The sequence below is a fragment of the Lampris incognitus genome, chromosome 14 (genome assembly GCF_029633865.1).
Source record: "Lampris incognitus isolate fLamInc1 chromosome 14, fLamInc1.hap2, whole genome shotgun sequence".
Classification (NCBI taxonomy): domain Eukaryota; kingdom Metazoa; phylum Chordata; class Actinopteri; order Lampriformes; family Lampridae; genus Lampris; species Lampris incognitus.
In genome coordinates, this window is record NC_079224.1 from 42,584,883 (window position 1) to 42,609,302 (window position 24,420).

At 46.5% G+C, this 24,420-nt stretch overlaps 1 protein-coding gene across 1 annotated transcript in view; it reads left to right on the forward strand.

Annotated features, from left to right (window-relative positions):
• Positions 1-24,420, forward strand: part of LOC130124471 (calsyntenin-2-like) — a 235,324-nt gene that overhangs the window by 111,645 nt on the left and 99,259 nt on the right. The window contains 4 exon segments of the mRNA XM_056293925.1: positions 4,219-4,330; positions 6,258-6,354; positions 18,243-18,392; positions 24,391-24,420. Of these exon segments, the coding sequence (XP_056149900.1) occupies positions 4,219-4,330; positions 6,258-6,354; positions 18,243-18,392; positions 24,391-24,420 (389 nt within the window).

Sequence of the window (24,420 nt, forward strand, 5' to 3'; positions counted from 1 at the left end):
CCCATGAAACATTCTAACGTTCCACTTGGGCGGCACGGTGGCCCAGTGGTTAGCGCTGTCGCCTCACATCAAGAAGGTCCTGGGTTTGAACCCCGCGGTTGTCCAACCTTGGGGGTCGTCCTCTGTGTGGAGTTTGCATGTTCTCCCCATATCTGTGGTGGGTTTTCTCTGGCTGGTCCTGTCTCCCCCACCATCAAAAAGGCGTGCATGTTAGGTTTAATACTCTTGTCTGTGTCCCTGACCAAGTTACGACAAGACGAACTGGAGTTGGTCCCCGGGCGCTGCACGGCGGCTGCCCACTGCTCCTAGCGACACAGCTAGGATGGGTTAAACGCAGAGAATGAATTTCCCCACGGAGATTGATAAAGTATATCAAAATCAAATGAAAAATGATAAACAGTTTCACGATTAGTGCAAAATGGATAATCATGGCTAACATCGGAATTAATAACGGAGACAAAAGCATTAACAGCCACGATACCACTTAAAACCCTCCACTGCGGGTCTGCAAGTCTGCAGCTCTTTTGATCAACGGTGGTTTGTACAGCGCTCTCCACTCAGGTCCAACACCGTCACTCAAAGAGAGCGAGAGAGAGAACAAACACTTCACTGAAATTTTCTCATCTATTTTAGTTTTACGGTCATAACCACTGTGATTATAATTATTATTGTTACTATTCAGGGGCAGCACGGTGGTGCAGTGGTTAGCGTGGTCGCTTCACAGCAAGAAGGTACTGGGTTCGAGCCCCAGGGTAGTCCATCCTTGGGGGTTGTCCTGGGTCATCCTCTGTTTGGAGTTTGCATGTTCTCCCCGTGTCTGTGTGGGTTTTCCTCACACGGTCCAAAGACATGTAGGTCGGGTGAATCGGTCGTACTAAATTGCCCCTAGGTATGAATGTGTGTGTGTGTGGGCCCTGTGGTGGACTGGCAGCCTGTCCAGGGTGTCTCCCCGCCTGCCACCCAATGACTGCTGGGATAGGCTACAGCATCCCTGCAACCCTGAGTAAGGCTGGGTGGTTTGGATAATGGATGGATGAACTATTATTTCAGCTGCCAGGTTGTTTTTTCATCAGTTTTTGCTCGCTGTTTGTTATTTAACATTTATATTGACCATGCTTTTGCAATACAAATTTATTGTTTTGTCATGAATCTAAGATTGAGAGAGAAAAAACAACAGTAAAAGCTGCATGAAGGGAGAGAAATGAGAGAGGAAACGGTGTCAGACTAGAGAGTGAGATCATCAGTAGACTAACACCAGAGAGAGATTATTATTTATCCTTATAAACCCATGGGTTTCCAATTTTTTCTGAAGTGAGTCAAACAACTCAGTGTGCCACGGTGTCAGACAGCCCGACAGAAATCATATCTTAGTTTTATCAGATTCTGTCTCATGTGTCTCTGTTTCCACGTCCTGTCCTCTTTCTCATGAATCCTTAATCTGACGATGGTCAAAGGTAAAATCTGAGACTTTGCTAGCAGGTTTATTTTTCCTCAGTGGAAACAATCAGTATTTTCAACACAGTCTCTGTCTGTCTGTCTGTCCCCCTGTCTCGCTCTCCCTGTCTCGCTCTCCCTGTCTGTCTGTCTGTCTGTCTGTCTGTCTGTCTGTCTGTCTGTCTGTCTGTCTGTCTGTCTGTCTGTCTGTCTGTCTCTCTCCCTGTCCGTCTCTCTCTCAGAGATGATGCTCCATTAGCAGCCGCGATACTGGCAGACACACACAGCTCAGTACTACACTGTGGTCACGACTTAATTGTGCTGTCGGTTTGATGGAGACCGGCTGAATTCAGTCTCTGCCCCTGGAACAATGGAGCTTTTCCTCCAGCAATGCTACCGTTAACTTTCTATTGTGGCGAAGAAATCAAATTATTTTTTGATTAGTTGTGTACTGGAGAGAGACTTTGTATACAAGTCACTACGTATGTCCTTCCTATTCCAGCAATGCGTTTTAGCTCGGACTTTGGAAAATCCAATGTGTCTGTTTTCTGCCGGTCAGTGGACCCCAGTAGACAACAAGGGGTGCTCGTCTGTTGCTGCCCATTAAATCCTCCCCCACTGGAGTGAATGACTTTAGGTTTCTGTCAAACCGACGGCAGATGAAGATGCGAACATGGCACAACGCCTGCTAATGGAGCGCCATCCCTACAACATACACAGAAATCATTTTAACATGAAGAAGATGGCGGTTGTTTACCTTTAAGACTCTCAGCAATAAATCATCAAGATTTGCCTGGAAGAGAGAACAACAATGTATGTATGTGTGTGTGTGTGTGTGTGCCAGGTTTTTCTGAGGATAGGAAAACCTGAAACCACCTACCTTGTGGGGGACATTATGGGTCCCCATGAGGAAAAGGCTGTATTTTAGAGTTAGGACTTGGGTTTAGGGTTAAGATTAGGGTAAGGGTTAAGGTTAGGGTAAGGGTTAAGGTTAGGATTAGGTTAAGGTTAGGGTAAGGGTTAAGGTTAGGATTAGGTTAAGGTTAGGGTTAAGGTTAGAGTAAGGGTTAAGGTTAGGATTAGGTTAAGGTTAGGGTTAAGGTTAGAGTAAGGGTTAAGGTTAGGATTAGGTTAAGGTTAGGGTAAGGGTTAAGGTTAGAGTAAGGGTTAAGGTTAGGATTAGGTTAAGGTTAGAGTAAGGGTTAAGGTTAGGATTAGGTTAAGGTTAGAGTAAGGGTTAAGGTTAGAGTAAGGGTTAAGGTTAGGGTAAGGGTTAAGGTTAGAGTAAGGGTTAAGGTTAGGGTAAGGGTTAAGGTTAGAGTAAGGGTTAAGGTTAGGATTAGGTTAAGGTTAGAGTAAGGGTTAAGGTTAGAATTAGGTTAAGGTTAGAGTAAGGGTTAAATTTTGGATTAGGTTAAGGTTAGGGTAAGGGTTAAGGGTTAAATTTAGGATTAGGTTAAGGGTTAAAATTAGAATTAGGATTGGGTTAAGGGCTAGGAATGAATGTAGTGAATGAGGGGTCCCCAAAGGTATAGGGTGATGGTGTGTGTGTGTGTGTGTGTGTGTGTGTGTGTGTGTGTGTGCAGCAAATCAAACCTCCTGCTCCTTTAAAGATATAGTTGTTAAAAAGAACTTGCTCTCGGCTCAGAACCACCAAGAATAGACAGTTTTGAAAGGGAGAGACAGACAGAGAGACAGACGGGGGGGGAGAGCGAGAGAGAGAGACAGACAGACAGACAGAGAGACAGACGGGGGAGAGAGAGAGAGAGTCATGAAGTGATGGGGGTGTTGGAGAGCTCAGATGTTGCTCGGCTCTCAGACCGGGCGTCCGTGATGAATATCTCCTGGAAGATAAATCACACGCTGTGTATGTGTGTGCATAACTGCAGGGCATTATCACCGCAGGACATTCTTAATAGGCCTCATTAACTTAATGTCATTAATTAGCCAGATGTGCCACCTTAGATCCACCAGAAGTTGTTGTGAGAGAAGGTCACCAACGGAGAAAACTTCATTGACCGGTTGTGAAATATGACTTTATACAGTTATACAGAGTTTCATCATAGCACCTGCCTAGTATGTGCATCACTGCCCACACATGGGAGAATGTGTATGTGTGTATGTATGTGTGTATGTGTGTATTTGTGTGTGTCTTGGAGACCTGCAAAGCGACAGACAGACAGACAGACAGACAGACAGACAGACAGAATAAGACAGACAGGCACAGAGAGAGACAAAGAACACTGTGTTTTGTTGCTTGCCAGAGGCGAAGAACATTGTGTGAAATAGAGAAATTCATTTTCGCGGGCGGGACTTGTGTGAGGAGAATAAGTGTGTGGTGGGAGGAATGTTATACGAACCACTGCAGTGCATCATAGTTTTTTTTTTTTAAATATTTTTTTTCTTTTTTTACAGTTTTCTTCCCGTTACGCTGGTTTTATTGTCACCAGAATAAGAGAGAAGGCCACGGCGCAAAGCAACACAGTAGATGGGATATTTTCATAAGCTCCTCTCGTTCCGTCCTTCAGTCCGTCTCTGCTCCGTCAGCATTAAACACATTTCACTGTCACCCGGCACCACCAATTCACTTGCCGTCAGTCTCAGCCTGCTCCGTTTAATCTTCTCCGTCCCTGGCAGCCCGCAGCAATGTTCTCGTTTCTCCACCTCTCTCCTTTTCCTCCCTCCCCGCCTATGCTACCTCCTTATCTTGAAGGGAGGTATCGTATCTTTTCTTCACCTCCTGCCTCACAACCTTGTCTCCTCCTCTTCCTCTCTCCATCCTAGAGCCGTGGTCCACATCCAGGTGGATGATGTCAATGAGTTCTCCCCCGTTTTCCGGGAGCCGGTGTATAAGACGTCGGTAACGGAGGGCAAGATCTACGACAGCATATTGCAGGTATTTCAAACGTCCTCGTTGTCTTTGTAATTATGTTTTGTTTTTTATACCCCTCCCCCCCCTTTTTTTTTTTCCTTCTCCCCAATTGTACCTGGCCAATAACCCCACTCTTCCAAGCCGTCCCGGTCGCTGCTCCACCCGCTCTGCCGAGCCGGGGAGGGCTGCAGACTACCACATGCCTCCTCCGACACGTGGAGTCGCCAGCCGCTTCTTTTCGCCTGGCAGTTTCACCAGGGGAACGTAGCGCGTGGGAGGATCACGCTGTTCCCCCCAGTTCCCCCTCCAGACACCCTGACCGACCAGAGGAGGCGCTAGTGCAGCGACCAGGACACATATCCACATCTGGCTTCCCACCCGCAGACACGGCCAATTGTGTCTGTAGGGACGCCCAAGGAAGCCGGAGGTAACACAGGGATTCGAACCGGTGATTCCCGTGTTGGTAGGCAGCGGAACAGACCGCTACTCTACCCAGACGCCCTGTAATTATGTTTTTATTGAAAGTATTTACCCTTATTTTCTTCAGTCATGTGGATTTGGTGATATGTGGTGGCTACGAAAGCTCGTGCTCACCCTGAAAATCCATTTCCATTCAACACAAATGTGACCCTGAATGAGCACATGGCATTCAAGCCCACTCCGCAATTTCTGAGGGTTGCAGATTTTGTCATAACATCGGCATGGTTTGCTTGGCTTTTCACTAAAGCAGTATTAGGGCATTGAGACCATAATCCAGTGGTGGCGTGCATGTTTTGGAGAAAGAAGACTGATCAACAGTTTAATTAAACCTAATTGGATTAATTAATTTATCAATTAATTAAACATTGGATAATGTTTAGCTTTATAATTTAGTGCCCTTTGCTAGCTGTTCTACATTCAACATGCAAGTTTCTTCTTTTTTCTTTTTTCTTTCTCCTTCTTTCTCCTTTCTTCTCCTTCTTTCTTCTCCTTCTTACTCCTCCACACGTTTCCAGTGGGAACCCGACCAGCACCAATGAAAAATAGCATATAGGGGTGCGATTACAGAATGCTAATAGATGACTGTTGCTATGAAAGTGCCAGCTGGAGAATGAATCAAATTTGGCATTTTTTGATATTAAAAAACATTATGGATTACATCTTTAATAATAATAATAGTTAATAATAATAATAATTCACACAGACAAAAAACCTTCATCAGTTTGATATGCAGCCGATCCTCAGCTAAAGACAAGTTTTGCCTTTAGCTGGAAAGGCATTTACGTACAAAGTCCAAATTTTTCATCTGAAAATTTCGCACTTTATTAAAAATAAATATCACTTCTTGTTTTGGCTGTCAGGTTTACATGCCAACTCTGAAAACGTTGTAAGACATAAATATATTCCCACAGTTCCTATTTTCAGCATTTTTTCATATCCATCAATAAGCTGTCAGAATTTTTTTTGAGTTGTTGGACCCAGGGGCGTTCTTAGTCATAGGCAACCTAAGGGGTCGCCTGGGTTTCGTTTTATAGTAGTCATTAATAGTAGTCGTTACTAACGACCACTATTAATGACTTCACTACTACACATCCATAGGCAACCTAGGGAGTTGCCTAGGGCGCCACCTGCAGGGGGCACCTGCACTTTTATTTATTTCGTGTTTATAATAGTAAATAAAAAGTGTTCTTTCCCCTGAAGATGGCTTTTTTTTGGGTGGGGGGGGGGGGTTCACCTAGGGTGCCAGAATGGCCAGAAACACTACTGGTTGGACCAATATGATTGGTTTAGAAAAAAGAAAAACACCTACCAAAAATTCGGACTCGGTGTACAAAGGGCTGAAGAATGTCCCTGGGTTTAAAGATAAAGTCGTTGGGTGCATCTTTTTTTGTGTTGTTCTAACGGTTTTGTTTCAGGCAGGATGGTGGTTTAAAAGGGTCTGAGGGAACCGGTTGGTTTTGCTTTTTTTTAGGTGGAAGCATGGGACCAGGACTGTTCACCACAGTACAACCAGATCTGCAACTACGACATCATCACCACAGGGACGCCGTTCGCCATTGACCGCAATGGTAATTGTGTTCTTGTGTGTCTGTGTGCATTGGTTCAGCTGTTTGTTCGTTAGACACCTCTTGGACCCTTCACTACTACACATCCATGCTTACACTTCACCGAAGTCAGTCAATAAAGTCTTGGCAGAATCAGACACTCTCTCTGCCTCGAGCAGTCTTCAGTCATGGTGATGAGTGTGTGCAAGACAGAGTGTGTAGGAGGAGAAGAGTGAGCAAGAAAGACTTCATGTATGTGTGTGTGTGTGTGTGTTTCCCTGTTAATGCAGCTACCCTCGAGTGCCATCATGAAAGAGGGTCAGTACTGCTTAAATCAAAATGTCAGGGTGTCAGAATAGTTCACAGAATTAGATTTACCACTGTCACATCAAACCAAACTCTAATGCCATCGCTTTTATGAACACCATTAGCTTCAGCACTACATGCTACTCCCCGTGTTCAGTAAATGTCATGCCAGTAGAATCCACCAAGCTTTGCACACTACACAATATTGCAGAATCATGTGCCACATGTTGTGTTTTCAGGCGTGCAAGGTTTTCATTTTGTATAAATGATACCATCACATCCATTATTACTGAGTATTAATGCTACCTTTGTATCAGAGCTGGGATCAGAATTATCACAGTGTCTTTCTCTGTGCAGCTGTCGGTGATATCACAATCCAAGGTCAATACTGCCTTTAAATTATTAACACCGCTGCTTAGTCGATTTGGCCGAGATAAACCTTATCTGAATCTTATTATAAATCCTTTATCAGGCCCAGCTATCTGGTCCAGCACAATACTGCCGTCCACACACGGCATGCTTAATGCAGGGAAAAGCCGTTCTAATTGGCATGTGCTGTTCCTGTGATCTCGGCTAGCTGAGCCCTGACTGAACATGAGTGAGTCTCTGCCAGAGCTCAGAGTGAGAGAGTCGAGACTGATGACGTGCTAATCCACGCACGAATCCTTGAGCTGTTCGTTGTGGTGGAGGCAGTGACGATAACAATGGGCATACCGTCCGTCGTTCATATGCCTTGTAGCTTGTGACAGCCATAATGTCATGAAGCTCATTTAGATGACTAAATAAGAAAATAAAAACATTGTTGAGTGCACAAAAGATTGAAGGGAAAAAGCAAACGCAAATTCCTGCTTTGAAAAAACTTTCACTGTCCACATGAGCGTTGCCGCTGTCGGCTGACTACGCATCCACCGTTTACATTGAGACCAGATGGTCCACGGCAGGGGTCCCCAACCTTTTCTGCACAGCAGACTGGTTAAACATTGACAATATCCCCCCCCCCCTTTCTCCCCAATTGCATTGGCCAATGCGAGAGATCAGAATGTTTGTAAACAAAGAGCGCCAAGCTACTTCCGGGTGGATTCTAGTAGCTGGGTAGGGCCTAGTAGCTAACGTACATAACGGTTAGCTAGCACTAGTTGAACAGACAAATTAATTTTCAAAATGCCGAAATCGTGCTGTGTGTGGGGCTGTAATGCCAAATGTACCCCGGCAAACAAGTTTTTAGGCTTTTTCCGTTTTCCATCAGATAAATCTAAATCTACCCAGCGAAGTCTGTGGGTACAGAGGGTAAACCGGACGAAGAGGACTGCTAACGTTACAAAGTTAGTGACATTGCCAGGAGGACTTGCTTGTGCTGAACTGGGAGGAGGATGGAAACCATCCATTCATGACCGGATTTGCGGGAGACACTTTATTACAAGTAAAAATTAACATTGTTGCCGTTGTGTAGCGGGAGATTGTGTATCCGTTTCACCCGCTAGCTAACGTTAACTACATTTTACATCAGTCAAAGTAACGTAAATCCCCGATCGCGTCATTACTAATGAAAACAACGTATAATATTGTTCATGAAACACCCAGCTTTCTATAGCTAGGCCTACTACTTTATTTTTGTTTCAACAGAGTTATTAATTAATTAGTCGCGAACACCTCCTTACCTTCTCATTCAGCTAGGCCATCCAAAAATGTCCCAAATGTCCATTAGGAGCAAAATGTCCAGAGGTGGACAAATGTCTCGAGATGGGACATAGGCATATTATGCCTCGAGACCGGTTGGAGCTGAGTGTCCCACTGTTGGACTAGGCTCCAACACAAATAACGTTAGCTAGGCTAGAGAGCATAATCCAACAAACGTGTGTATTGTTATTTACACACGTTATTCACAGCAAGTTGAAGATAAAATGAACACAAAAACAATAGTTTAATTTAATCTGCACTCAAAATTACTTTATTATGCTCTTTATTTCATACACACATGGGACAAACCTTACAGACCCCTTGCTACAGACGCGTTTCCACTCTGGCCTCTGTGTTGTGTAAACATTGCACTCCACGAAGCTAGCCAACCGGAAGAAGGTTGTTTGTTGTTGTGACGCCACGCTGATCTCTCGTATTACCCCCACTCTTCTGAGCCGTCCCGGTCGCTGCTCCACCCCCTCTGCTGATCCGGGGAGGGCTGCAGACTACCACACGCCTCCTCCCATACACGTGGAGTCGCCAGCCGCTTCTTTTCACCTGACAGTTAGGAGTTTCACCAGGGGGATGTAGCGCGTGGGAGGATCACGCTGTTCCCCCCCAAGTTTCCCCCTCCCCCCTGAATGGGCACCCTAGCTGACCAGAGGAGGCGCTAGTGCAGCGACCACACACATACCCACATCCGGCTTCCCACCCGCAGACACGGCCAATTGTGCCTGTAGAGATGCCCGACCAAGCCGGAGGTAACACGGGGATTCGAGCCGGCGAACCCTGTGTTGAACATTGGCAATATTCTTACGGACCGCCCAGTGGGCGGGGCACTTGCTGGTGGTACAGGTTGTAGCAAAATATGTGCGGCCCATTGCTCAAGAAAAAAAAACCCCATCTAAAATCCTGTGTTTATTTTTATCATGCCTTGTAGCAAGTGTAATTTCCCGTGCACAAAGAAACAGTCACACGTCATTGGCTAAAATAACAGATACACATTGCTGCTTGAACCCGATGGGACAAGCTTTGAAATGCAGTGGCAAACAGGATTAAAGGTCAGATAGTTTGACCGGGGGCGACATTGCTCTCTCCATTGTAAAACGATGCTTCACGGTGGTTTTCCCTGCTCATCATGTACTGACCGCTTCATGCCATGAAGAACAAAGAGAATCCTGCTGCGGCCGATCCCACCATGCAACAGGGTTTTGATTCTGTGATAGATTTTCATCAGTTTGTCACGAATCACCTTAGAAAGTCAAGTCAGTTTTATTTGTATATCCCAGTAACGTTTTATTTTTGAGTAGGTAGCTGTTGTTTAAATGTTGGTATTGTGGGTTTTAATTTCGTGGCGTCACATGAGGTATGGTGATTCTGTTTTTGTTAGTTTGATTCTGTTCAGAGCACATCTCCCCAGATGGTCGCCTGCGCTGTTCTGCCATCTGCTCCCAGCTCTTCCTTACTCACAGCGTATCGATCCAAGTGCAGAGAAACCCACACTGAGGCGAGACTGGGGGGCTTTGTGTGTATGTGTGTGTCTGGGTGATGTGTGTTGTATTATGTGGGGAAGATGATGATGATGATGTGTGTGTGTATCTGTGTGCTCATCTGTGTGTGTGTGTGTTGTATGCCATGTCTGTGTGTGTGTCATATGTGTCTTCCTATATGTGTGTTGCACAATGTGTCTGTGTGTATTTGTATTGTGTGTGTGTGTGTGTGTGGCGTATGTGTATTTTTGTGTTGTGTGATGAGTCTATGTGTTGTATGGTGGGTGTGTATATTGTAAGATGTGTGCATTGCATAATGTTAGTGTGTGTGTGTGTGTGTGCGAGAACGTGCCGATAAAGTCAGCCAAAGGACGAGGCTAACGTAAATCTCCACATCCCGCATGCTTTATGGATCATGTTTACACGTGTGGAAGATGGCACCGTACTATGGCGACTCGCTACGATCTCCTCTCGCTTTGCTTGTTTTCGTGTTATACGTCACTTTCGTTGCACAAAACACATCTTGCACAATTACCTATGATCACCAGACTATACGGGACATAAGATTGGACATTTCCACCAGCTGGGGGGCCTGCCAAGAGAGATTACAGGTACCACCGTGGCGTAATGGTGGCAGACAGCGCTTCCGGAGTCGAGGTAAACGAGGTGGTGCCCTGGTGAAGCTATGACGGCACCCTAACCGGGCCCCGATGCCTAGCATGCTGCTGTCTAACGTTTGGTCCCTTGACACCAAGCTGGATGAACGTCATTGCCGAATAAGCTCTCAGAGGGTCCATGAAGGACTGTTTTGTGTTCTGCCGTACAGAGATTTGGCCGGGCCCTAATACATCTGGTAGGTCTACACAACCGGAGGGGTTTTCTGTGCACCACATGGAGCAGCCGTGACGATCACTGGCAAGGGAGGGTGGCGTATGCTTGTTAATAATTCATGGTGCACTCACGTGGAAATAGTCTGTCTGTTCTGTTCACCGGTGTTGCAGCAACTAACAATAAGGTGGTGTAATAATAATTAATAAATAATACATTTCATTTATACAGCACTTTTCTTAATGTTACTAAGTGCCTTACAAATGAAATAAAACCAGCAAAGGCAAAAATGGGAATAAATGTAGACCATTCTACCTCCCAAGGGACTTCCCCTGTGTGTTGTTAACTGCAGTCTGCATACTGCCGCAGTGATGCTGGACGAACTGCGTGGCGCTATTAGCAGGCAGGATATCTTGCACCCGGAGGCAATTTCGATTGTGGCAGGGGACTTTAACCACTGTGACCTTAAATCTGTGCTACCAAAATTTTACCAATGTCACCTGCCTAACCAGAGGCAGTAAGACTCTCAACCACTATTACTTCACGATCAAGGCAGCTTACAGGTCTTTCCCATGACCTCACTTTGGGAAATCCAACCTCCGGTCAGTGCTCTTCCTTCCTACCTGCAAACAGAAAGTGGAAGTACATGCAGTCCACTGTGAGGACATTACAGTGCTGGACCACAGAACACGAATCCAAACTTCACGGATGTTTTGACTCAACAGCCTGGTCAATCTGTAAGGGTTAGGCCTTGAGTTTGGATGAGTATGCTGAATCAGTCACCGGCTATGTTAGATTCAGTGTGGAAACGTGTATCCCAGTACGGTCTATTCTTTTACCCCAACCAGAAGGCCTGGATTAACAGCGACATTCGCCGGAGGTTGAGGAAGTTTACCACTGCTTTTAAATCTGGGGACAAGGAATGCTAAAAAAAAGAAAAAAAGAAATCCAGGTATGACTTAAGGAGCGCCATCAAAGCCACTAAGACAAAATAGGGACAAACTGGAAAATGACTCCAGTGGCTACGACTCAGGGCACATGTGGAGGGGGCTGCAGACGATTAGGGACTATAAATCTAAACACAGTGTGGCTATCAATACCTCTGCGTCTCTCCTGGCTGAGCTTAACAACTTTTATGGCCGCTTTGAATCTACCAACTTGGACCCAGTGACAGCAGCACAGTACCCACCCAGTGAAGTCAGGAATCGGGAACATTTATTTGTCATTTCCTTTTAATGCACTTGCGTACATGAAATGGTTTAAAATATCGTTTCCCCCAGGCCACAGCAGTGCATCACAGGGGCAAAAACACATAGCCAAACTACAAGAACACATATATCCAAACTAAAAACACATATCCAACATATCAAAAAAGAAAATTCACTGTCCAAGAGAGCGAGCACCAGGATGACTGTTGGAACTGCCGGTCTGCATTGGCTAGCAGTTAGCTTAGCCTGCTCCGCTTCCGCGTCCTGTCAGACCACCCTCGGTGATTCCTCCTCGGGCGCAGCTCCAGGCAGGGCCGTGGTCTCTCAGCCCACCGGATGCAGCAGATCAGGCTCCCCCAGCCGATCCAACACCAGCTCTCCCAGCCAGACACCTTCAACACACCTCCCCGCACTCCACATGATGACACCAAAAACACAGTCAACGCTAGGCGAGGCCGCCGCCAGACTGCCGTCGGTGTTATCGGAACTGCCGGTCTGCATGGGCTAGCAGTTAGCTTAGCCTGCCCCGCTTCCGCGTCCTGTCAGACCACACTTGGTGTTTCCTCTTCAGGCGCAGATCCAGGCAGGGCCGTGGTCCCTGGGCCCACAGGATGCAGCAGACCAAGCTCTCCCAGCTGAACCAGCACCAGCTGTCCCAGCCATCAAACGAAGACAAACTTAGACGCAGATATGGACAAAGACACTGCATGGATGGTACTGGGTGAGGCCGCCGCAAACATAAATTCATGCTGCCATTTTCCGACACCAGAAGCGGGGAAAAAAGTCAATTTTACGGATGATAGAGGCTGATGTGGGTAACACTTTTAAAAGGCTTAGGGGTCGTAAAGCTGCTGGACCAGGCGGCATCCCTTTCCATGTCCTCTCAGCATGTTATGCTCAGCTATCTCAGTTTTTTACTGACACTTTTAACCTGTCCCTGTCATTGTGTGTGGTTCCACTGGGTTTTAAGAAAACTACCATTGTGCCTGTACTTAAGAAAACACTTGTCTCTTGCCTTAATGATTATCAACCTGTTGCTTTGACCTCTATTATTATGAAGTGCCTGGAAAGATCGGTGGTTATATCATGTATAAAATGTAACATTCCTGCTACCCTTGACCCATGACCGTTTGCCTATTCTTCCAATAGATCTGCAAATGATGCTATCTAACTTGCTCTGAGTACTGCTTTAGTATACCTTGAAAAGAAAAATACCGGTGCCGCATTGAACATGTTGCATGATGGACAGGAGTCACACGTCGCTTTCACTGGTTGAAAATGAAATTTAGGTCAAGCTGAAACGAGCGAGCCCCGGGTTTGTCCAACCTCGGGGGTCGTCCTCTGTGTGGAGTTTGCATGTTCTCCCCATGTCTGCATGGGTTTCCTCTGGGTGGTCCGGTTTCCTCCCACAGTCCAAAGACATGTCAGTCAGGTGAATCGGCCATACTACATTGTCCCTAGGTATAATGTGTGTGTGTGTGTCCGTGTGATGGCTTGGCGGCCTGTCCAGGGTGTCTCCCTGCCCATTGCCCAGTGACTGCTGGGATAGGCTCCAGCATCCCCACGACCCTGAGAGCAGGATAATGGATGGATGGATGAGACAAGCGAATAATTCAACAACAACCACGTGGTAAAGACGGCAGAGAGTTCACTCCGAACAATCTAAAAAGCCCCATTTGGAAATACTTCGGATTTTGGTCCGAAAACGGAAAAATTGTGGAACCTTCAGATAAAGTCATATGCAAGCTATGTAAGCTACAGTTAGCTCACTGTTCCACTACTAGTAACCTGAGGGCACATCTCGAAAATATGCACCAAAATGAGCATGGCCTGATGTCCAGAACTCCACCCAAACAGCCACGTCTTGACTCATATTTTACACCGCCCACCACAGACTATCCGAGGCTTGCACGAAGAAACTTACTTCGTTCATATGCAAGGACATGAGGCCGATCAGTGTAGTTGATGGGCTGGGCTTTAGAGAGTTCTGTCAGGAATCGGAACCAAGGAAACAACAACAGCACCTCAGACAAAATAAAGGACTTACTCAAAGACAAAGATGCGGCTCTTACCACAGATGAGTGAACCTCTCTAGCAACAGCATCCTGTGTCACAGCAACGGCCCACAGGATTTCGGACGTGCACGACTGCATCCTCGAAACAAAGGCGCTTAGGGGAAGCCACACTGCAGAGAATTTAGGCGAACACATTCAAGAAATCTCGAATATCATCAGCATAAAAAGGGAACCTGTGACTGCCCTCACAACAGACAATGCTGCCAATTACATCACTGCCGTGGAGAGACATCTTGAAACAGTAAATATACCATGTGTGGCACACACCGTCAACGTGGCTGTGTGTAAAGGGCTCGGGGTCAGAGCCATTGAAACCCCTTGTAAGCAGGCTGAAAGAGGTGGCATCCCATTTCAACAAATCTACCACCGACGGCTGCCTACCTCCTCCAGGAGAAACAACAACTTCTGAGATTGAAAACGGGGAAAACCGATTAACGACTGTTCGACGCGATGGAAGAGTACATACGATATGATCCGCCGGGCACGGGAGCAGCAAGCATGGAGCTGCTGGAGAATGGAGCTGCCGACCACAAGCAAATGGTACCTCATGGATAAGGTGAGCGCAGTGTATGAAATGCCTTGCTTATAGGCACTTAGTGCTGATCCAGAATGAGTCTTTAAAAAATGGGTAGAATGGTGACCCTGACTTTAAGTTAAGGTAACATTGTTAACTTTTGTGAATGTTGATAGACTGGACAAGCGCAAACATTTCCTAATATTAGCGCGTATTTATTTCCTACAGGAACAAGAGCTCCTTAAACCTTTCAAAGTTGCAACGGAAGCATTGTCGGCCGACAAATATCCAATTGCGTCGGCTGTACTGCCTTTAAAACACGTCCTGCTCTCTCAACTGAGCGAGCAGACGCCAGACGAATCAGAATCGGCTGCGTTGACAGAAATGAAGACTGATAATCACCCATCTGGAGAAGCGGTATAGCGAGGAAAAGGGCGCATTGATGCTGTTGAACAAAGCTAGTTACCTGGATCCACGCTTCCATCGCCTCGTTCATGTCGGTGTATGAGCAAGAGTCTCGACAAAAATCCTCAACAAAATCCTCTCATGTGGTGGAAAACCCCGGGCTGTTGGAGATACCCTCGTGTCGCCCAGATAGCAAAGAAATATCTTTCCATCCCTGGATCCTCGGAGCATTATGAACGCTTCTTTTCCTCTGCTGGGGATATAGTGAATAAAAACAGATCTGCACTGGCCTCTTCAGATGTGGACTGTCTTGTGTTTTTGGCAAATAACCTGTAGGCCTTAAGGCCTGGTAGTGACAGTGGAATAAAATGCTGAGCCAGTTGAGTCAGTTTTATGTTTTTTTTTCCTTCTTTTTTTTTTAATGCTAGCATTTTGGGAGTTCTAGCGTCAATGATATAAGTAGTCTGCTTTTCCATTTTTAATAGCACTTTATTGTAAATTATCCCTCGGGGTAAAACTTCTTTATCACATTTCTCAGAATTGTGTGCCTTAAATGTATTTAAACAAAAACATTGCAAAAGTGTAGGCTACTGTAAAGACTGGATTGATATTCAATGATGAATACATAAGCGGGTGGCACAGTGGTCAGCGCGGTCGCCTCACAACAAGAAGGTCCTGGGTTCGAGCCCCGGGGTAGTCCAATCTTGGGGGTCGTCCTCTGTGTGGAGTTTGCATGTTTTCCCCGTGTCTGCGTGGGTTTCCTCCGGGGGCGCCGGTTTTGTCCCACAGTCCAAAGACATGTAGGTCAGGTGGATCGGATGTACTAAATTGTCCCTAGGTATGAATGTGTGTGTGTGTGTGGGCCTTGTGACGGCCTCGCAGCCTGTCCAGGGTGCCTCTCCGCCTGCTGCCCAATGACTGCTGGGATAGGCTGCAGCATCCCCACAAGCCTGAGAGCAGGATAGGCGGGTCAGATGATGGATGGATGGAATACGGAAGCTTCATGCCCTGTAGGTGCCCAGTTTCATGTAAAGGAAGAGATAATTGTTGTTCCATGTTTATCACAGCACAGCTCACTCAGAGCATTGAATGTCCATTCTGTGTACCGTAAAACTTCAGTTAATAGCCTGTACTTTTATTTACTTCGACCACTGAATACAGCCGGCCTATATTTGGGACAAGAGTTGGGACCTTGAGTTCCTTTCTCGCAAAACTCTTGCTCAGCAAAGATGGAAAAATACTATCAAATATTTTCTGTAAACCAGCATGAATATTACCTGATCGCTATGAAAATTAGGCTGTCGAATAACACATCAATTACGAATCATTCGTCTTGCTCCAAGAGACGGCACTTTCTCATTTCTCACTCGGCGACCCAACCACAGCGAAGAGAGAGAGAGTAAGAGAGAGAACACTATGGTCTTTAAATGAAGTGTTATGGTATAGGACATTATTTTATTTGTTTATTTTGTAATGTGTAGGTATGTAGATCTTTTAAAAGACAATATCCCTGTACAAGTAGTTATGTCTCTCACGCTGGTTTGCCCTCTTATGGACATAATGCACAAAAATATATTCAAATGGGTTCGAACCTTTGTGTTTTTTAGAAGGAATAATCGAACGTCATTTTTGGTCAATTTTGACAGTCCTAGTTCAGCTTCGCTCAGCCGATTTTTTTTCCCCCCCTGATACTCATGATGTCATCAGACACTCATTTACATACAGCCAGTCAGATTGCCCACCCTTACCGGCAACCTTTGCTCGTACATGTCACTCAATAGGCAGCTAATGAATATTAATGACAACTAGACCACTCCCCCACAGTTCTTGAAACAATTGAGAACAGTTATGATGACGGTATAAAGAATGTACAGACAGAAAACCTTGTTGCTGAATGTTGTATTCTGTCATAGTCATGGTTTTTAGACCCGAAACGTTAAATCTGACTGCTGATTTCTTGTTCGACGTGAACCAACACCTGCTGTGATACACACAGAACAGCCGCTATCCAGTCGCTCTTCCTTAACATTCGTCCCGGGCGGCTGTAGATCGAATGACAGCGAGTGTTTGTGGATGCCGTCCGACTCCGACCTCCTCACCTCCTCTTTCCTCTGACATGTCCAGGCTTCTCTTGCTCCTCATCTCCTGCCCCTTGTCTCTCTTTTTGTCTTGTCACATCTCTTCATCTTCTTGTCCGCTCTTCTCTCTCCTTCCTCTCCCTTTTCCTCTCCGCACGTCATCTCACCTCTCCGTCCCTGTCATCTCTTCCTCTCTGTCTCTCTCTCTCTCCTCCTCTTATCTCCGCTCGTCTCTTATCCTCCCCTTCCAGACTGGATTCAGACTGACGGTCTTTCATACCACAAAGCCTGAGGACACAAACAACAAAAAATAGATTCAGTTGTCCTCAAAAGGTCAGCGAGTCTGGCAGCAGCCGATAAAAAAACATGGGCGATAGGAGGAGGGATGTGACAGCGTTTGGATGTTAGCTGTTTATCTCAAGGATCATCTGGACGTCAGTCTCACACATGAACGTTGTTTAAAGCATCAAACGCAAAATAAAGTTTTGAGTTCTACACGTGACTTCCTCTTAAAAGCACAGCACACATATTGCTCATCATTTCACACCCTGCCCTGCATACTGACAAATACTGACCTTGTCCCTCATCTTCCGTCATCTTCATCAGCCAGCCTCGTCCACTTGCCCGTACCATATAGGAAAAAACCATAGTCCCGCAGTCTCCGCCAGTTTACGTGCCCTAATTATTTATTAACCCTGATCTGAATCTGTTTGGTAAGGATGGGACAGAGAACGATGATGTTGCAACGAATTGTGACAAAAGATGAAAATGCAAATGTGTAGCGACATCCTCTGATTCCCAGTACTGAGAAGAAGGCTTCCAATGGAGCAAAGCTCTGCATGCGTGTTGATGTGGGTGGGGGTTATATCGTAAATTATTAGTAATCGTAAACCCTTGCAATTTGATTGTTAATTTGCAAGTGAAAGGGCAGAAGGGGCGGCGGTTTGTTGTGAAGTAGTAATTTTTTGCAAATTTATGATTTCATTGTGTGTTTTGTGTGTTCTGTTATGATTGCATTGTGCATCTTGTCTTGTACATCACTTCTTAAATCTCTCTGCCCGGGAACTGCAGATTGGCTTTAACTGTTAGCGAAATCGGGTATAAAGCATCTCTTTCGCTTTAAGTTAAAAGAAATCATGCATGGTTCCTGATAAATGAACACATAGAATAAATAACTTAGATAAAAGAAAGTTCCTTTCACTTTGTCTTCCTCTAAATAACTAAAACTCTTTACATCTACTATGAGAATTAACAATAACCATTCTTTTATATATATATTAATATATACGTATTAATATTCATATCAGTATTCCCTCTGGTTCTTGCCATAGGAAACATCAGAAACACCGAGCGGCTGAGCTACGACAAGCAGAGGAGCTACCAGTTCATGGTGACGGCCTTCGACTGTGGTCAGAAGACGGCAAAAGAGAGCGCCGCCGTGCAAATCGAGGTCAAGCCGGTCTGCAAACCTGGATGGCAAGGTCAGAGTTGAAACAATGAAAATGCTGTTTTTATGCCCACCTTCCTCTTCCTCCCATCACGAGGTGTCCTGGTGAAGGTGTTTTAGCCGACAGTGGGGGCAGACCGATGCTGACACAATCAACTGTCACGATAGTTATGACTGAATACCTCGATGTACAGAAAAATAAAAAGAAAGCAGAAATGGATGAAAAGAAGGATGGAAGGAAGGGGAAAGGGGAGAGAAGAAGGAAGGAAGGAAGGATGGATTGGTGGAACCAAGTAAAAAGGAGGGAAGAAGGAAGAACGAAGAAGGACAAAATGGCAGAAAGACATGGAAGGGAGGAAGAAAGGAGGTAAGCGAGAAAGTAAGGACATAAAAAGGGAAGGAAGGAAAAGAAGTAAAGCAAAGAAGGAGGAAAAAGAAAGGGAAGTCGGGCGACAGGAAGGAGGGGAGGGCAGAACGCTAGGAAAGAAGGAAGTAAGAAAGCAAGGGGAAAGAGGGACAATAGGGTGGAAGAAAGAAAGGCAGGACGGAAGGAAGGAAGGAAGGTAGAAATAAGGAAGGAAAGATGAGAATAGAAGGGAAGTAAGAAGTAAGAGAAAAAGGAGGGGTGGTGGAAAGATGATAGGATGGAAGGAAGGAAAGAAAGAAAGAAGAAATAGAGAATGTGAGGGAGGGAAGAAGGAAGGAGTAAGAATTGAGAAAGGAAAGAACAAAAGAACTTGAAAAAGCCAGTTTGTGCATGTCCTCTGGAAGGCTCTTCTCTCTCTCTCTCTCTCTCTCTCTCTCTCTCTCTCTCTCTCTCTCTCTCTCTCTCTCTCTCTCTCTCTTGGAAGTGGGGAGGCCTGACATGCAGGACGGGAAACAAAGAGTAAATAAAGCTGTGGAGTTGATGGAGCAGTTTTATTGGGTGAAGCTTCGACACGAGAGAGTTGATCTGCTTCACCTGTCAGGACTGACAGTGTTCCGGGAGTCAAGAACAAGAGAGGAAGGCGGGGGGGGGGGTGGGGTGGGGGGGAGTGTGGTAACTGCTCCAGCTCTAACAACATAGCAGGTATACCTGGTAAAAGAGGGAGAGATACAAAGAGATAAAGACAGAGAGACCTGAGAGAATTCACTCAGACCAATTAGGGGGAAAAGAACAAACGTATTGCCGGAGTCGACCAGGCCGCTGCTGTTGTGTGAAGGTGTATTTAAAAGTAGAGGGGAGGGAGATGAGTTTATCATCCGGGTGGAGATACAGAGGCCGATCCACAAGCGTGACCAACATCATCCCCCACCCCCCTTTTCTCCCCAATTGTACCCGACCAATTACCCCACTCTTCCGAGCCGTCCCGGTCGCTGCTCCACCCCCTGTTCCGATCCGGGGAGGGCTGCAGACTACCACATGGCTCCTCAGATACATGTGGAGTCCTTTCACCTGACAGTGAGGAGTTTCACCAGGGGGACGTAGTGCGTGGGAGGATCACGCTATTCCCCTCAGTTCCCCCTCCCCCCCGAACAGGTGCCCCAACCGACCAGAGGAGGCGCTAGTGCAGCGACCAGGGCACATACCCACATCCGGCTTCCCACCCGCAGACACCGCCAATTGTGTCTGTGGGGACGCCCGACCAAGCCGGAGGTAACATGGGGTTTCGAACCAGCGATCCCCGTGTTGGCAGGCAACAGAATAGACCGCTACGCTACCCGGGCGCCCCCCTGCTGCACATCTTCGCTGTACGTTATGGTAACGACAGTACAGCAGACAGCAGCACCGTCCTCAAACTTAACTATACACTACCAAAACATACAACGAAGAAGTGCAGCAGGGGGGAACCATCTTAGATTTCAAAATGAACAGCACAGTCCGTCACAACGTGTGGTTTAAACATTTGTTTCACATTGATAAGTCCTTGTGAAACCCTCCCTGGTAGGACTGCAGAGACCTTTAGGACCGTGAGTGTAGCTCTGAAGACGCGGTAGTGGGAAACAGGTAAAACGAGACCTTTTGATTCATTCCTCACGTCCGCCCATGGGAAGCTTATGTGACCCCATCTCACATCAGATGGGCTCACCCTTACTAGCATATATTACTAGCATATGCTAATGCTTGTTTCAAGAATATGCACTTGTTTCATGATAAAAGGACCTCTTTTACTAAGTTCTTTTCCTGTTTAGTGAAAAGTCCTTTTGACGAGTCTCTTTATAATCATGAAACAAGTGCACTTTCTTGGGAAAAAAAAAAGCAACGTAACCTGCAAGCGGGATGAGAAAATTTTGCCAACAGTGTCTTAAAACGAGCCTGTGCGACTTAACACAAGATGGGATCCTTTGATAAGATTGTGTTTGTTTGCGGTGCAGTGTCAGAGCAACACAAGGGGGACACAAGTGCCAAAGCTGCAGCGATGCTTCTCAACACGGAGGGAGGGGGAGCACGTGTTTAGGGAAGGGATCTGAAATGGCAGGCCACTTCAAGTAAATGTCATCTTCAGATGGGGCTCTGTAGACCTGTAGAACTGGCACTCTAGTAAGTCCTGAGAGAGACAGAGAGAGAGAGCGAGAGACAGAGAGAGAGAGAGACAGAGACTCTTTTTCTCTTTGTTTCTTTGATTTGCTGTTAGAAAAATACACAAGCACTTGCAGGATGTGGTCATCATTATCCAAACCGCTTATCCTGCTCTCAGGATCAGGGGGATGCTGGAACGTATCTCAGCAGTCATTGGGCTGCAGGCGGGGAGACACCCTGGGCAGGCCGCCAGGCCATCACAGGGCTAGCTGTACGTTACTTAATGAAATAATATGGTATGAATCCGGACGGATGACGTTAGTGGTTGGTTAAAGAGGTTTAAGATTCTTGAGATCGGGTGTCTGGGTGGTGTGGAGGTCTATTCCGTTGCCTACCAACATGGGGATCGCGAGTTCAGATCCCCGTGTTACCTCTGGCTTGGTGGGGCATCCCTACAGATACAACTGGCCGTGTCTGCAGAAAGCCAGAAGTGGGTGTGTGTCCTGATCGCTGCACTAGCGCCTCTCTCTGGTCAGTCGGGGCGCCTGTTCGGGGGGGGGAGGGAACTGGGGGAATAGCTTGATCCTCCCACACGCTACGTCCCCCTGGTGAAACTCCTCACTGTCAGGTGAAAAGAAGCGGCTGGCGATGCCACATGTATGGGAGGAGGCGTGTGGTAGTCTGCAGCCCTCCCCAGACCGGCAGAGGGGGTGGAGCAGTGACCAGGACGGCTCGGAAAAGTGGGGTAATTGGCCGAATACAACTGGGGAGAAAAGGGGGGTTCTTGAGATTCCAGGATACCAGTCTGTTTAAAAAAAATCAAGATAAATTCGGGACATTAGCAGTAATCGGGGGACTTGCAGAATGGGATGTTTTTTATTGTATTTTGTGAATCTGTTATAGTCATTATTTTGGGGGGGGGGGGTTGTAAAGCATTGTATAATAAAGTTGATTCAAAAAGTGCTCTATACATCAAGGTTTTTACAAATCTTATTCTCGTCCTTAGAAGATGCAGATGGGATTAGAGCGGTGGCGGCTCACAGCGTTATGGATCTTAAGAGAATTGCTTAGTTTAACACAACATTATCGCGGTCCGCTAACAACCTCATTACCGGGGTACATCACGATGTGGGTCATAAAGTGGTCGGATTGTATAATTTTGCAGTAAAGCCCTCACTATCTCTTAGCCATAAATTATGCATAATGCAGAGATGCATTCACACACCATTCCCTTCTCTACGGTCCGTATCAGGGTCAGCGCTGCTTTTACTTCTTCTTTTTTCTCAGAGCCCGCTGGAATCCTTCAGATGGGGTCGAATTTAGCTTCATATCAGCCTCCGCCTGCACATCTATCCCTCCTTTTACCTGGTCACCATCCATTTCACTCACTCGCTCTCTCTCATGCTCGCTCTCCCCCCCCCCTCTCTATCTCTCATGCTCTCTCTCTCTCTCCCTCCCTCTCCCTCTCTTGCCCTCACTTCCTCTTTGAAATTTTGGCCTTCGTTCTGTTCCAGTGATAACAACTGTTGTCAGCCCTCTTACCTGCACACACACACACACACACACACACACACTCATTACAGCTGTGTTGGCTGTGCATCCCCGTGTGTCACCCTGATGCGTATTACAGCTAATGGAAGCGTAACACTGGAACAAGAAGGACAAGTCCCAGGAGGGCATCATCCCCTGCAAAAAGACTATCATTAACTCTCTCACATCACACATACTTTGAAATTTCCCTTGATGAAAAGTGCTCCAAAGTTAGCTGTCATGTACGTATATTTTTTTCCAAGATAAGTGTGCTCACAGTAAAGAACAGAGGACCATCTGCGGCGGGACTTGACTTCTAGACATGTGATCGTCTGCGTTTGTCAGGCTGACATGAAGCTATTTGAATAAAGACAGCTGCTGTGTGCAGGAGTGGAAAAGGACCCACAATGGTGGGGCTGATTCAAAATCAGATAAATAGGGGCGTCCGGTCGGTGTGGCGGTCTATTCCGTTGCCTACCAATATGGGAATTGCCGGATCGAGTCCCCGTGTTACCTCCGGCTTGGTCGGGTGTCCCTACAGACACAATTGGCCGTGTCCGCGGGTGGAAAGTCAGATGTGGGTATGTGTCCTGGTTGCTGCGCTAGCGCCTCCTCTGGTTGGTCGGGGTGCCTCTTCAGGGGGGAGGGGGAACTGTGGCGAATAGCGTGATCCTGCCACGTGCTACGTCCCCCCGGTGAAACTCCTCACTGTCAGGTGTAAAGAAGCGGCCGGCGACTCCACATGTATGGGAGGAGGCATGTGGTAGTCTGCAGCCCTCCCCGGATCGGCAGAGGGGGTGGAGCAGAGACCAGGACAGCTCGGGAAAGAGTGGGTAATTGGCCGGATACAATTGGGAAGAAAAAAGGGGGGAAATCCCCCCCACCCCCAAAAAAAACGTCAGATAAATAAATCTTTGAATGTCTCACAAATGGAAGACGGATAAAAGCGCTCTGTGTTTTTGTCATTTATAGACGGGTGCTCAATATAATGGCACAAACGCCTGTGTAGAGTTGGCATTACAAACAACTCCACAAGCGATGCGGTTAAGCTTATTATTATTATCATCGTATATCAAATAAAGCTGTATTTAATAAACCAACGAGGACACATAACTGTTGTGTGTCTTTGTTGTGAATGCGTCGGCACCCGAACATCGTATGAGGTTTGTAACAGGGCGGCACGGTGGTCCAGTGGTCAGCACTGTTGCCTCACAGCAAGAAGGTCCTGGGTTCGAACCCCGGGCCGTCCCAGGTCCTTTCTGTGTGGAGTTTGCATGTTCTCCCCGTGTCTGTGTGGGTTTCCTCCGGATGCTCCGGTTTGCTCCCACCGTCCAAAAGACATGCATGTTAGGGTTAATACTCCTGCCCGTGCCCCTGAGCAAGGCAGTGGAAAGAAGAACTGGAGTTGATCCCCGGGGCGCTGCAGCTGCCCGCTGCTCCTATACAATAGGACGGGTTACATGCGGAGGATGAATTCGTTGTAACCTGTGTAATGACATAATGAAGTGGCTTTCTTTCTTGTTGCCTGGCAGTACCATTACATGTTGTTTACCTCATATCCTGACTGGATGTTCATTTAAAGATTGATTTGTTTGAGCAGGTTAAAGGTGATGGACAACGTCTTACTTGCATATCTTTCGATGGGGTTCATGTGAAATCCTATCTGAATGAAACCACACGGGCAACACCAAGTGACCGAATACGAGGGGGAGACTTAGAAAGAATATATAGTTTTCCAATTTTCTTGCCAGTGGGGATTATAATGTTAATTTTTAAAAAACACAACATCTTGAACGTCTTAAAAAAAGCATATTTGTTTGAGATGGACTCACTCATAAACATCTGTAAAAGGGTCACAACCCCCCCCCCTCCTGCGAATCTACGCAGACGGTGCAGCCGAACATGAGGCTAAATGCCCGTTTGTGAGCGAGTTGATTAGAAGTCGGGTTCACGTCCAGCAGAGACGTTACAATGAAAGATCTGCTGTGTTTTCCCTTTTCAGGCTGGAACAAACGTGTGGACTATGAGCCGG